This window comes from Triticum dicoccoides, chromosome 4B, assembly GCF_002162155.2.
Source record: "Triticum dicoccoides isolate Atlit2015 ecotype Zavitan chromosome 4B, WEW_v2.0, whole genome shotgun sequence".
NCBI classification, from domain to species: Eukaryota; Viridiplantae; Streptophyta; class Magnoliopsida; order Poales; family Poaceae; genus Triticum; species Triticum dicoccoides.
The window spans coordinates 367,014,889-367,029,530 of NC_041387.1; the positions used below are offsets into that span (position 1 = coordinate 367,014,889).

Consider the following 14,642-nt stretch of genomic DNA (forward strand, 5'->3'; position numbering starts at 1 on the left):
CCTGATATATATGTGCAGGGTTGTTTCTAAAGCACCAAAAGTTTACTTCCCCAATATTTATAGGAAAATGCATATATATTATTGTAAATAAAAAATCATATGTTAGGTTTCATATGGGTGATAAGCAGGAAACCTGCTTGAAGCATCCTAGTTAAGCATTCTTCCTATTTTACCATTACAGAAGAAATACTTGCATTTCACGAAATTTGAATCGTAGTTTGCTTGAGTTGATAGGTTTGCAAATAGAGAAAATTGCTTCTATACCATCGACAATCTCAACAATGGTTGATTTGCCATCCAACAAAGCTCCAGTGCTTATATACCAGACACGAACAAATTCTATTGCTTATATACCACTAGTAGTTAGTCTAGCGTTATCTCACACCGGTAAGTGGCCAAAATGATTATTCTGCCCTCAATGGCAAATAAGCAAACTGTGAAACATGTCCAAAAAAATTTTGACAGCAGTCCCCCTCTATTTTCAACATTCCAGCAAATATATAGTGACTATCTAACAATTCCAGCATACAAATATTTCGAGCAACAGAGTAATACTCAAGAAAATCCACACCATTTAGAAGAGATTCAGCAAGCAACATATTAAATCTTACACAATCAGTACCAAGTTAACATCATCCAGAACCAAAATACCACAACCAAAATATGTTGTTCACACAAGCAAGTCTCTAAATAAAATAGCATGCAAATGAGGAGGTGCAATACATAAATAATATGCGAGATTTTAGAGAATTTCACAGTTTCAACTTTTTTTTGCTTCGACTGGCCATTGCTTGGCTGTTAGGTGCAGCTCTCTTCTTGCTTTGAGTGCCCATTGCGGGGCTGTCAGGCGCAGCAGATATGACCTTTGATCTGCATCAATTTTTTTGATTACATACTATGGTACACTCACAGAATATAGAGATCTCCAGAATATAAGTAAATTTGGTGCAGTTTTCATACCTTCTAGATTTAGTAGTCTTCGATGATGTCGACTTGGCAACATCGTCTTCAATTGCATCACTTGAACATGAAAGTAGAGCTAGTGCAGTTTCATTTTCTCTTGGACATGGAAGCAGAGGTAGTGTACCATCAGTTGCTTGATCTGATGTTGTACAAATAGCTTTTGTAATGGGTTTTTTCTTTCTTTTGTCCCTGCATGAGTTTCATATATTAGCTTAAGTAAGACAAGAGTAAGGTGGAACAGAAATCTCATATTGATATAGCAAGTACCTTTTTTGCTTTGCTACTTCTGCATAGGCTTCTAGTGCTTCAGGAGCAGCATCTTTGCAGCTTTGCCATCTATGTCCATAAGCTTTGCAAATTGAACACTGGTGATGGCCTTTCTTTCCCTTTCCCTTGCTATTCTCAGCACCACTTTTGTGCCTCTGCACCTTTGGCCTCCAGGGGCCCTCCTAAGGATTGGGGGATTCAAGAAGAATTCTTTGTTCACACTAGGCCATTGAGACATGTCAGTTAGGCCAGGAAGAATAGGAGCATAAGCTGCAACGAACTTGGCAACGCTGTAACAATCATCAACGAAGTCTTCTATTGTGACCCCCCCTAATTCCAGTAATAAAGCTAATTGCATGTTTGCAAGGCTTCCCAGAGACTTGAAATGCCCTGCATGTGCATGTCCTATTTGCTAGATCAGTGACGTGGCACTTGCCACCTAGTGCAACACTCTCACTCACCTCTGCAATCATGTCATCTATTCTCTCATATTCAATGTCCAGCCCCCTGCTTATGTCATTCAACTCCTTCATGACACTTGGAAGTATACGTCGACCTTGAAATTTTCTAGCTACCCTTCTCCTCTTCTCAAACTTGACAGTAATCTTTCTCCTGATCTTGTCCATGAGCTGAAACAACATGAGACCTTTGTGCTTGCAGATCTAGTTGTTGAAACACTCGGCCAAATTATTTGTCACATAATCCACTTTTGAGGAGGTTGAATATTTGCTCCTTGACCATAGCCTGCTGTGGTACTTGTTTAAATATGCTATTGCAGCAGCCTTTTTCTCCTCTATGGCTGCCATGTGATAGTCAAACCCTCGAGGAGTCCATGAATAAGCAGCCGGCCACAAATGATCATCAAAAACTTTACCATGAAACTTTTTCTTGAAGTTCACAATCAAATGTCGCATGCATTCTCTATGTTCAGCATACCCAAAGACCTGTTCGATTGCAGTGTCAATCCCTTTTCCCGCATCTGAACATATAGCTAGACCAGGGGGAGAGCCAATAGCATCACGAAGCTTCTCCAAAAACCACACCCAACTTTCAGTAGTTTCTGAGTCAATAACTCCATAGACTACAGGATACAACCAATTATGCCCATCAACGGCACAAGCAGTAGCTAATTGGCCTCTGTACTTGCCTGTCAAATGAGTGCTATCTATCGCCAAGTAAGGTCTGCAGCCAGCCAAGAATCCATCGCACAAAGGCTTCAGCCCAACAAACATCCGTATGAAATATTTTTTCTGATCATACTCCATGTGGTCAATCGCAACTATGCTTCCAGGAGACCTCTTCTCAACCTCAGCTTTCCAAGCATATAGCTTGTCAAAAGAATCATCCCAGTTACCAAACAACTTAGCCACTGCTAGCCCTTTGCCACGGAATACTTTCATGTATTGGACGTTGATCTTGTACTTGTCATGTAGCCTCCTCCGTAACTCCATCGGCCGAACACTAGGATCTTCTTTTACCCAGTCCATGACTTTCTCACACACCCATGCCTTTGAAGCATTTTTCTGCTTCTTTTTCTTCTTTGCGCTAGAACAAGTGTGCTCCTGCACATGAACTTTGACCTGCATTAAATAAACAATGGAAAAAACTAGTGTCACTCAACTCCATTTTATAACAAAAGATCACTCAACAAAATTATGCGACTAACACACATCCATAGTTTCTTGGTCATCCAACCTCCCAACATGAATTCTCCATTTACAATCCGTCTTCTTTGCCCGGCGACAATAAGCCCTGAATCGAGTAGGTTCACTTTTTTCAACCTTGAATTCGAACTCTTTCTTTACAGCATATGTAGCAATTGCCAACCTAAACTCTTCAATGTTGGGGTACTTTGCGCCAACATGCATTGGCGGGTTTTCTTTGTCATAAGCATTTTCTGGAATAGCATCCGGTCTAGCATCTTCTGCAACCCATTCCTCATCATCACTGCTATCCTCAACATAATCATTATTTGGTATATCTTTTTCTTTGACCTCATCATCACTATCGGAACCAACACTGCCAATTGAGTACTGGTCCTCCTCATCTACACCAACATGTTCATATTCTTCATGCGGATTGTCAAGATATGTATCTGTTAGGCATACACTAGCTTCATCAATGACCCTACTTGGTTGACTAGGCAGTGCTATAGATGGTGTTTGGTTCGAAGGAGTACATGGAACATCAACATTATCACTTCTCTCGGAATATTTGATTATCAAATGGCCACTTCTATTCTGATCAAAACAGGCAAACATTTTCATGCATTCTTCATCATTTGACACAAAGATATTTTTGCCACTAATGGAATCAAAGTACTCAAGAAATATATTATCCTCTCAGCATAAAGCAAAATTTCCGGCAATACAAGCCAGCAAATCCTTCATACTTGTCCTACTACCCTCAATAATCTGCCAACTAAATATCGAATCCCCAGTGATCTTGGTTCCACTGCCACAAACCTTCACCTCTACTGTATAGCTACAAGACTGGATCATCCTGTGGATGATGCAAACCATGTCAATTGTGCATTCTACTACCAAAAACTGCAGCAAAAATGGATAGAGAGCCCGAGAAATTACCTAGCGCAAATAGCAGAGAGAGAGGTCGAGCCACATTCATCAGCTATGCCGTCCTCCTCGTCGAGCATGGAATTCTGGGGCAGATGGGCTGCTGCAAGTGCGCCCACAAAGGAGTTGATCTTGGGGAGGGCCTCGGCCGTCGGTGCCACTGCCCCACTCTCCACCTCGCCAGAATCCCCAATGCTAGGGTTCTGGGCAACATGGCCACTCGGAGAGGTTGGTGCTGCTGGGCCCCATGTGTTGGCCGTCGAAGACGTGGTGAGACGCGGTGGTACAGGCGCGGCGGCGATGGGGCCGTGCGACAAGGGCTGGGGAAGCGCTGGCGGCGGTTTCGCCATGAAGCGCCGCCTAGATAGCATCAGAGATGCGGTGGGCGAGAGACCTGGGGAAGCGCCAGCGACGATTCCACCATGATGCGGCACCGAAGGGGGGTGGGGGAGTGGCGGTGGGGGTTGTGGTGGCGCCGACGGGGGTTCCTCCATTGCGGCTCGCTGGAGGCCGGCGTTGCGTTGCACGTGCGGATTGGGGATGGTCGGGGGGTGCGTGGAGTCGTGGGATGGGGAGGGTCGGGTGCGTGCGTGAGTTGTTGTTTTTTCTAAACTAAGGGTAAATTTGGAATTTGTGGGAAGTCTAACAAGGAAAACGGACACTATCTAACGGCAGACTAACGGCAATGGCAAAAAAGCAATAGAATTTGTTCGTGTCTGGTATATAAGCACCGGAGCTTTGTTGGATGGCAAATGAGCCATTGCTGAGGTTGTCGATGGTATAGAAGCAATTTTCTCTTGCAAATATCCTTGAGAAGCAACAATTTGAATAGAGGGATGATCATGCACAGTTCAACCAAAATCACAGTTGCAAACGCCAGCCATATCGATATGGTCGTTGAGGAGAAACATTCTAACGGAGAAAGGCACACAAAAATCTGAAAGAAACAAAATCAAGCAGCAACTTGCCAGTTTGTAAAATTGGGAACAGAGCACACCATAGTGTGGCTTCGTATTGTTCCCACAAAAAAGGATAATAAAGCAATATGGCTGAAAAATGCATTTTTTCTACTTAGGGAAACTACTCGTAAGAGGTAAATGAAAAATATAAAATAGATGGACAATCATAGTTCTCTAATCCGAGACATGCATCTGTTATATGCCTCTATCAGTACACAGGAGGCAAGACATCAACAAAAGAAAGGAAAGAGGATTTGTGAGACTGTCACCAAGGTGAAAATAATAGTCATAGCGGAACAAAAAACATCATCTCCACATTTGATCTGAACCAAGGAAAGAAGTGGACTCCACATTTGATCTGAACCAAGGACAGAAGAGGATTACATGTAGTCAAAGAAGCATAGCACACAGAAATAAGTTAAAAGTATAAATTCAAGACCAGCAAGGCAAAATAAAAATTAAATTAGCAAGGAATGGATTGTAAGAATAAGCCCATTTGGAATATAAATCAATTAAACTTCATGATGGAAAGAGAGAAAGCCATATATAAAGAAGCTACAAATGTTGATTTTGGGCAACATGTCATCAGGGACATACACACCTGTAACCAATGGAAACTCAAATAGTCAAACCATCTCAAGAAACCAGAATACCTTAGCTGACACTGAAAAGGTGAAATGATGTTGTTAAAATGACCCATAGTTTATTTTCTTAACTAATGACAAGAAGTTCTTGTGCATTATTGCAACTACATTCATAAGTTGTGGCCCTGCTAGACACTTCCAAAAGCACAAAGCAGATATTTAATAGACAGAAAATGACCCCACGTCCTCCAAAGGAAAGTTACGACATCACATGCTCGTCATAAAGAGAAAAGTTGTCACAACGTATAATTTGTGGGCATGTAATTGGCAAGAAGCCCATAACTTAACTCTCCCAATTCATCTAATGTACCAATAGTAATGGCATTAATACGAGTGAATCGCATAATCTGACTTCAGACTAACACCATGAATATGGTTCAATTAGCACACTCAATTAGTCCATCTAGAATACACAATGCTCAGTACTAACTCAAACCTTAGATCCGATTCACCGATTGTTGATCCTGAAATAAGGTACACACCACCTAACCTGTTTGTTTGCACTTAAAATGGCAATGTAACTTTTTAGCTCTATGTGTAGTGCCCAATCCTAGAATAGATTAAACAAGAGGAACTAATTAGCAGATATTTTACTCAAGATTTGTACGGGTCCAGATTTAATTTCTTAGTTTAAACAACCAAACAGTAGAAAATAAGCTGTTAGTAGAATATTTCTGCAATGTTTGTAAAGTAGAGTACAAACTGCAAATCAACTAAGATATGAGACATACTGGATAAGATAGGATATAACTGAATGTATAAAACACCAAAGAGAAAATGTGGAGAACCAGGGGGTGTGGCAGTTCGGCCCGGGCATGACGCAGAGGTGGAAGCACCAATATCAGCTGCTACTCCTTGAAGTGACAATGGGACATTCTCTGGGAATTTTCATAATCGAAGGAAAGCTAGAAAACATCAAACAAACTTACTACTTCAGATAAAGAAGATGAGAACTACCATGGCAATAATCTAATCTAACCTCCGTTCAATCATCAACAAACACATAGAAGTAGAAGCACGATAGAATCGGTTCACAAAAAATAAGAACTACCATACCACAATATCCTTGTGCAAGAGAATGCCAAATATCATGATTAGAAACCAGTAAGAATGATCGATAAAATAGTAATGATGTATTCTAAATTCATATATAAAGAAAATACAGTGCGGTGCATTTTCTATGATGAATTGTCTATATGAACTCAAAAGCATGTCATTAACTATATGCATCCCATCTCAACATGGAAGAAGTATTCCAAACATTTGATAGTGTAACTCTCCTACATCATATATATTTCCTAACGGATTAATGAAAGAGAGATCAAACAGAATTACATCTTCTCCAGTCTTCAAAGTTGGAAGCACAACATGGATTAGATAAAATTCACGCTTTCAAATTTCTTTTGTCTCTAGAACTAATAAATCGATATCAACTCACCGCCAAAGATATAGCAACAAAATTGGAAATCTGGACACTACAAGCAAGATACAAAACAGATGTCACTATTATTTATGGTGCCATCATAAACCAGTAGGCACATCTGCTAGATTCTTATTTAGAAGTTGAGATGACACTATTATTTCTGGACGATATCAATATGCTACCTGCCTCACATGGAATAAGTGCTACAAAATCAGAATTCAGCCCAAACAGTCTCACTAATCCTTCAGCTACAAAGCAAGAAAAAAAGAGTGGCATGAGTAGTACAGCTAAAATCCGGAACAATAATATTTCTAGCACTAAGAACCTCTGAAAGCAAAATCGAAGACATAAGGACAAAAGTGGAATTATGTGTAACAGAGGCCGCACAACAGACATTAAAGTGGCACATTCTGAAATGACATCTTTAGGAACAAATTATGTGTAACCGAGGCCGCACAACAGACATTAAAGTGGCACATTCTTAAACCTGACATCTTTAGGACCAAATTACTCAGGGATAAAATCTGATAGAATATGAACTCCATGTATCCTATCCAAGCGGTAACTATAAAAGGGAGTATTTAACCAAAAACTACCACAATTCGCGGAAACGTGACAGAAAACTACCACTTTACGATATTGTCCCGAAAACTACCACTTTTTTATTAATCCGTGACAAAAAACTACCAAGTGCGAAAACTGCTCGCTTTGCTTGGGTTAAACGCGAATCTGACTGCCCGACCCCACACATAACGGGCTAAAAATGCAATCGGATCTCTAGTTTTTCTTCAAAAAAGCAATCGGGTCCTCCGCCTCCTTCTCCTCCTCGTCGCCGGCCTCCTCCTTCCCCAGCCGCTTGCCACCGGCGGACGGGAACGGCTGCTGCTGCGGCGAGTCCACGTCGGCACGCTGGCGGGAGCGCGCGGCAGCGGGCGTGGCGCGTGCGCGCGCAGAGCAAGCCACAGGGCGTGGAAGAGGAGGCCGGGCGCGGCCGAACACGGCGGGGCGCGAGCGGCCGAGGTCGGCCGGGGTCAGGATCTCGCCAGGATCCCCCTCCTCCGCCCGCTCGGGGCCGCCGCGGGCGCCGGCGCGCCGGGCGCGTCCTCCAGGAGATGGCCGAGCGCTTCGGCTGGCATCTCTCCGACGAGGATGGCTGGGGCCTCCTCGGCACCTCCTACGGCGGCCGCATCCCGAGGAAGGCCGACCGGCGCCAGAGCACCGGCAGCGGCAGCGGCAGCAACAGAGCCCCCCGCGGCGGCGGCGCCCTGTTCGACACCGGGGCGGCCGACCCGGATGGGCCGAGGGGGCACGCTGGCACCTGGTTTGTGGGCCCAAGCGGTCAGTTTTGTGCTTAGCGCGGGCGAAGCGAGCGATTTCGCGACTTGGTAGTTTTTTGCCACGGATTAGGGAAAAAGTGGTAGTTTTTCGCACAAAATCGTAAAGTGGTAGTTTTTCGACACGTTTCCGTGAAATGTGGTTGTTTTTGCTTAAATACTCTATAAAAGGAGAGACATCTTGTGTGCATAGGGTAGAAAACAATCAGCGACCTGAAACCATCTCAGAGGAACTGCTTGCTAAGAACCTCGACACACGATGACAAAGCCGCTTCTACATTCCCTCAATCCTTGTCCATCTGCTATCATCCATTCACATCACCCAAAATCAATCAAATTTGTCAAAGAACATAAATAATATCTTGTGGCGAGAGACGATCCTTACCTTTAGCTATAATCAATGATACATTATACTTCTTTCATTGGACTTTGTCGAGCAGGTCAAATCTGCAACAGAAAAAATGTTCACATAAATGGCAGCCTGAAATTCCTTTTTTATATAAATCAACAAAGCAAATAGACATTAGTTGTATACATGTGGGATTACTATGAATGCTATAAATTAATCAAGGATGCAAAATAAGAGGAAGATTATTAACCTTCAGTTGTCTTATTCATGGTAATCTGCACACAGGAATAAGTACATACTTAAATTTTTCAATCCTTGTCCAAGAAACTGCTCGCTAAGAATCTCGACACACGCTGACGAAGCCGCTTCTACATTCCCTCGATCCTTGTCTGTCCACTGTCATTCATGTACATCATCCAAAATCAATCAAATCTGTCAAAGACCACATATAATATCTTGTGCTGAAAATAGCATAGCTTTTGACTGAAAGTAAACTGTACACTCAACCCCAAATTTGCAGGTGCAGCAATTGCTGAAACCTGAGCGCAGCAACAAACTTGAGCCATAGGAAATCCACACAGCATGAGATGCAAGTACAAGAAAGGACAAAATATAAGCAAAAGACATGCAACTTAGCTGAATGGGGAGGTGATTCCTGATCTGTCGATTAAGAATCCTATAAATTCGACCAACAAACTATTAGGAAGAGATAAAAGAACAAGGCAAGGAGGGACGATGTTTCTGCTGCTCCGCGCGCTTCTCCTGCCGCCATCACCATCTTCACCTCCCCAATGGCTTGAGGTTGGGACAAGGGCCCGGCCACGACCTCCGTTGCGCCGCCATGACCACGGGCTCCTACTCCCCATGCATCTATCCCCTCCCTCTCCTCACGCCCCATGACCTCGTGCGCTGGTGCCGATGCTAATGGTCGCGCCGCCGCCTGGTGCCGCCCGCCGGTCGACGACGAGCTCCGCCGCGCTGCCATCACAACAGCCAGGAGAATCGGTGATGGCGGAGAAGGAGGGCCGCATCGGCCGCTCCCCGGCCTCGAGCCAGCGCCACCGTCGTCGAGAAGGAGGGCCGCATCGGCCGCTCCCCGGCCTCGAGCCAGCGCCACCGTCGTCGAGAAGCTCGCCCCCGCACTCTGGGCGGACGAGATGCGGGAGGGGTGGAGGGGAGGGAGGAGGCGGCTGAGGCGGGAGGAGGAGGCAGCGGCTAGGGTTCTTGAGGGAGGGGGGAGGGGGAAGGGCTCGCTCTTCTTTTCCTATCGCCCCGCTCGCTCGCACTATTCACAGCCGGCGTGGAGCCATCGGTTGTGGTGGAGGCGGAGGCGGAGAAGACGAGGCGGCCGAGAGGGAGGTGGGATGAGGGAGAAAGTTCATATATTTTTACTGGAGAGAGAGGGCCGCCCAATCGGCAATCGTGTTGCTTTTCCCCTCCTGCGGTGCCATCGTGAACTGTGCACTATTCACAGATGACGTGGACACTGTTGTTGTTGCTAGCTACCCGTTCATCCTTTATTTCATCATATTTGCCTTGCGATCTACTTTTTTCCTTGCATTTATTTTCAGATCTTTTATACCAAAAATACAAAAATACCTTCCTGCAATTTATTTGTTCCGCGATCTATTTATCTACCACTTTTTACCCCGAAAGGGATCGACAACCCCTTTAACAGTCGGGTTGCGAAGTGTTGTTATTTGTGTGCGGGGCTGTTTACGTTGTCTTGCTTGGTTCTCCTACTGGTTCGATAACCTTGGTTTCATATCTAAGGGAAGTACCTACTGCCGCTATGCTGCATCATCCCTTCCTCTTCGGGGAAATACCGACGTAGCTTCAAGCGACATCAAAAGGAATTTCTAGCGCCGTTGCCGGGGAGGTTCTTCAACATCAACCAGGTTCCTAATCACAAATCTCATCTCCTCGCAATTTACATTATTTCCCATTTGCCTCTCGTTTTCCTCTCCCCCACTTCACAAAAAATTGCCATTTTATTCGCCCTATTTTTCGTTCGTCGTTTTCTCGTTAGATCTATTTGTGTTCTTGTTTCACTATGGCTAGTTTGAATGCTCCTTGTTTGTTACCAGACTTTGAAGTTCTATACTTGAAACAAAAACAAAGAGAAAATTTGAAAGATGCTTGGTACAGGCTTATGGAATCTCATCGTGTTTGTAACCTAAAGGGAGATGCATAAATTTTGCTTAGAACTTTTTATGTAGGATTGGCTTTGCATCATAGACAACTCTTGTATTTTGCCGCAAAAGGGAATTTTTTGAGCTTGATGTCAATGCTTCCTATGAAATTTTAAAAGGAATTTTGGGAGTTTCACCACAAAGGAAAGGGTTTTCTTTCACCCTAGAGGGAGTCTAAATTTTGGACAAACTCGGTGATTTGCATAAACATATGGTGGAATTACAAAAATATAATGAACCTCTCAAGCATCTCAATGGTAGTATCAATCGTATGAACACTTTGATTTCTCTTTGCAATGAACGGTTGGATTTTTGGTATATCAAGTTAGTTTAGTTTCTGAAAAATTTAGGGAAGCACAAAGAGCCTCCCGGGTTTGAAAAGACCCTTACTAAAGTGGCAAAGATAACGAAAGGCAACACTTAGATCCTTCGTGTTATGTGTAGCTAGGGGCGTAAAACGGTAGCGCTTGTTGGGAGGCAACCCAATGAATAAAATTTATTTTTGCTTTTTTCTTTCTGTTCTTGAGTGTTAGCACAATTATGCTACTGTTATGATTGTGTTTTTTGTGTTTTAATTAGTGTCTGTTCCAAGCAATGCCTTTAGGAAGATTTGGGTGAAAGTTTATTTGATCTTGCTGAAAAACAGAAACTTTTGCCCTCACGAGATTTGTTGTCATTTTTTACATAAGAGTGATTTTAAGTTGATTCTTTTTGTAGAGGATTAATAGACAAATTCGTCATGTCGGACAGTCTATTTCATAATTTTCGGAGTTACAGAATTATTCGAAATTTTCAGATTTCTACAGACTGTTCTGTTTTTGACAGATACTGTTTTCTTTGCGTTGTGTGCTTGTTTTGATGATTATATGGTTTTCTTTAATGATTTTTTGCCATATAAAAGTTGGAATATGGTAGATATAATGCAAAAACAAAATAATAATAATAGGTTTTCTACAGTACATATAGTAGTGGTTTGGTTTCTTATACTTACTGATCTCACGAAGGTTTTGTTCGAGTTTTGTGTGATTGAAGTTTTCAAGTTTTGGGTCATCTTACGATGGATTAAAGAATAAGGATAAGCAAAAGGCTAAGCTTGGGGATGCCTGAGGCACCCCAAGATAATAGTCAAAGAAGTATGAAGCAACTAAGCTTGGGGATGCCCCCGAGTAGCATCCCCGCTTTCTTCTAACAACCATCGGTATTTTACTTGAAACTATATTTTTATTCATCACATGATAAGAGTTTTGCTTGGAGCGTCTTGTATGATATGAGTTTTTGCTTGTTTTGCTTTGTGTTTTAAGTGTTGAATCCTTGCTGGACACACCCTTTTTAGAGAGCCAAAAATTATGCTATTCTTGCTCCTATGCTTCACTTAAATTTTTAGAGCCATGGACTTACTCTAGTACTTCATTTATATCTTTTTTAGCATGGTGTGCTTTGTTAATTTTGAAGAAATGATCTCATGCTTCACTTAGATTTATTTGGGAGTTAGTAAATTTTGAAGAAATTCTCTCTTGTTTCACTTAGATTAATTTGATAGAAAGAAAAAAAATTATGCTCATGATCTTCACTTATATTTGTTTGAGCTTATCAAAAGCAACATATTAAAATAGTTCCAAACTGATAGATATCCAAGGAGGATATAATAAAAACTTTCATGAAGATCATTGGACAAAATAAACTTGATTCTTAGTAATGGTTTTGAGATATGACGATATGATATATGAGTCATGTTGATGAGTAGTTGTGCTTTGGTAAGAATATTGATGTTAAGGTTTGTGATTCCCTATGCAAGCATGAAAGTCAATGGTTATGCAATGAAATTTATATCCTACTTATGGTACATTATTCGGTGTTACTTATCCTTAATGTTTGGGTACGAGATTTTTCACTTTTTGGTTGGTCGCTTCTCAATCTTTTTGCTAGCCTTCGTTTTGCACTAAGTATGATCACTAGTTGTTCATCCAAAACCCTTTAAACCAGTTTTGCCATATGAGTCCACTATACCTACTTATATGCGGTATTTCTATGCTGTTCTAAGCAAATTTTCATGTGTCATCTCTAATGTTCAAAATAAATTTCTCTTTTGTGTCCTCTACCACTCATGAGGCGGTAAAGGGTAGCCAATATTTTCCATGCTAGATGTGTTATTCTCACGATGAGTGTTTATTCACTTGTCATTGCACGAGAGTACGACAAAGGTATTAGGGATGCCAAGTCCCGAAATAAAAAATGAATTTAATTTATGTTGTCAAATAATAAATTCCTTGGAAAGTTGTTGGTATGGAAGGCACCCATTGATACGACTAGCCATAGAAAGTGAAAGTTATGGTGGAAAAAGGAATAAACTTTATTTTCTGTTTGGGAACCGCCTATGATGTATCTAGTATGGAAAGTGTTGGGATGCTCCAAGTCGTTTTCGTTGGTAGAAAAAGTATGCCTCTCAAAAGTAAATTTATCTCTCAATTTAAGCTTTGAGCTGTGGCACCTCTACAAATCACTACTTCCCTCCGCGAAGGGCCTTTCTTTTACTTATGCAATTTTTATTTTGAATTTGAGTCTCCATCTTCTCTTATAAAGCACCAACTAAGGGGCACTATGATCATATTTGAGCATTGGGTGTAGCTAACATTCGAGTGTGTTTCATGAATGGATCAATGATTCAGCATGACGGATTAGGGATAACTTGCTTTAGTGTTGATATTTTGAAAGACATGGTTGCTTGTTGGTACGCTTGAGTATTAAAGTCTTCATGTCAAAACTAGACTATTGCTTTGAATCCTATAAAAGTCCATATGTCCATGCTATAAAGAAAATAATGTGATGAACATGTTAGGCAGCATTCCACATCAAAAATTCTGTTTTTATCATTTACCTACTCGAGGAAGAGCAGGAATTAAGCTTGGGATGTTGATACGTCTCCAATGTTGTTATATTATCATTATTGGATGTTTTACAATCATTTTATATCATTTTTTGGTACTAACCTATTGACATAGTGCCAAGTGCCAGTTGTTGTTTTCTACATGTTTTTTACATCGCAGGAAATCAATATCAGACGGAGTCCAAATGCCACGCAACTCTACGATTATTTTTTATGGACCAAAAGGAAGAAGTTGTGCCCTGGTGGCACCTGGGGGGAGTCCTGAGGTGGGGCCAACCCACCAGGGCGCGCCAGGAGGCCCAAGCACGCCCTGGTGGGTTGTGCCTACCTTGGGAGCCCCCGGACCGCCTCTTTGCTCTATAAATACCCCAATATTTCAGAAACCCTAGGGAAGGCGATGAAATATTCATCCTACCGCCGCAGAGTCCAGAACCACCAAATCCAATCTGGACACCATCACGGAGGGGTTCACCACTTCCATTTGTGCGTCTTCGATGATGCGTCAGTAGTTCTTTGTAGACCTACGGGTCCATAGTTAGTAGCTAGATGGCTTCTTCTCTCTCTCTCTCTCTCTCTCTCTCTTTCTTTCTTGATTATCAATACAATGGTCTCTTGGAGATCCATATGATGTAAGTCTTTTGGCGGTGTGTTTGTTGGGATCCGATGAACTTTCAGTTTATGATCAGATCTATGTTTTTATCCACGAAAGTTATTTGAGACTTCTTTGATCTCTTATATGCATGATTTCTTATAGCCTCATATTTCTTTTCCGATATTTGGGTTTTGTTTGCCCAACTTGATCTGTTTATCTTGCAATGGGAAGAGGTGCTTTGTAGTGGGTTCGATCTTACGGTGCTTGATCCTAGTGACAGAAAGGGAACCGACACGTATGTATCATTGGTACTAAGGATAACTTGATGAGATCTATATCTGCCGCAATAGATAAACGGATCTCGTCTGCATCATGTCATAGTTCTTATTGCATTACTTTGTTTTCTCATGAATTTAATACACTAGATGCATGCTGGATCGCGATCGATGTGTGGAGTAATAG

At 42.1% G+C, this 14,642-nt stretch overlaps 1 protein-coding gene across 5 annotated transcripts; it reads right to left on the bottom strand.

Moving 5' to 3' along the window:
* Positions 1 to 253: 253 nt before the first annotated feature.
* LOC119296177 lies at positions 254 to 9,895 on the bottom strand. Of its 5 annotated transcripts, none has more exons than XM_037574564.1 (10): positions 8,763 to 9,895; positions 8,549 to 8,610; positions 8,377 to 8,462; positions 7,012 to 7,077; positions 6,195 to 6,311; positions 3,816 to 5,426; positions 2,901 to 3,732; positions 1,231 to 2,810; positions 961 to 1,152; positions 254 to 870 (listed from the first exon to the last, which is right to left on the bottom strand). In XM_037574564.1, exons 7-8 carry the CDS (start codon positions 3,495 to 3,497, stop codon positions 1,893 to 1,895), a joined length of 1,515 nt encoding a protein of 504 aa, XP_037430461.1. In that variant the 5' UTR covers positions 3,498 to 3,732; positions 3,816 to 5,426; positions 6,195 to 6,311; positions 7,012 to 7,077; positions 8,377 to 8,462; positions 8,549 to 8,610; positions 8,763 to 9,895; the 3' UTR covers positions 254 to 870; positions 961 to 1,152; positions 1,231 to 1,892. The 5 variants fall into 5 exon arrangements, with proteins under 5 accessions (XP_037430461.1, XP_037430463.1, XP_037430458.1 ...); XM_037574566.1 differs by having other exon boundaries at positions 3,816 to 5,120; positions 5,364 to 5,426; positions 6,195 to 8,147; XM_037574561.1 differs by lacking the exon at positions 7,012 to 7,077 and having other exon boundaries at positions 3,816 to 6,311.
* Between the last annotated feature and the right edge of the window lie 4,747 nt (positions 9,896 to 14,642).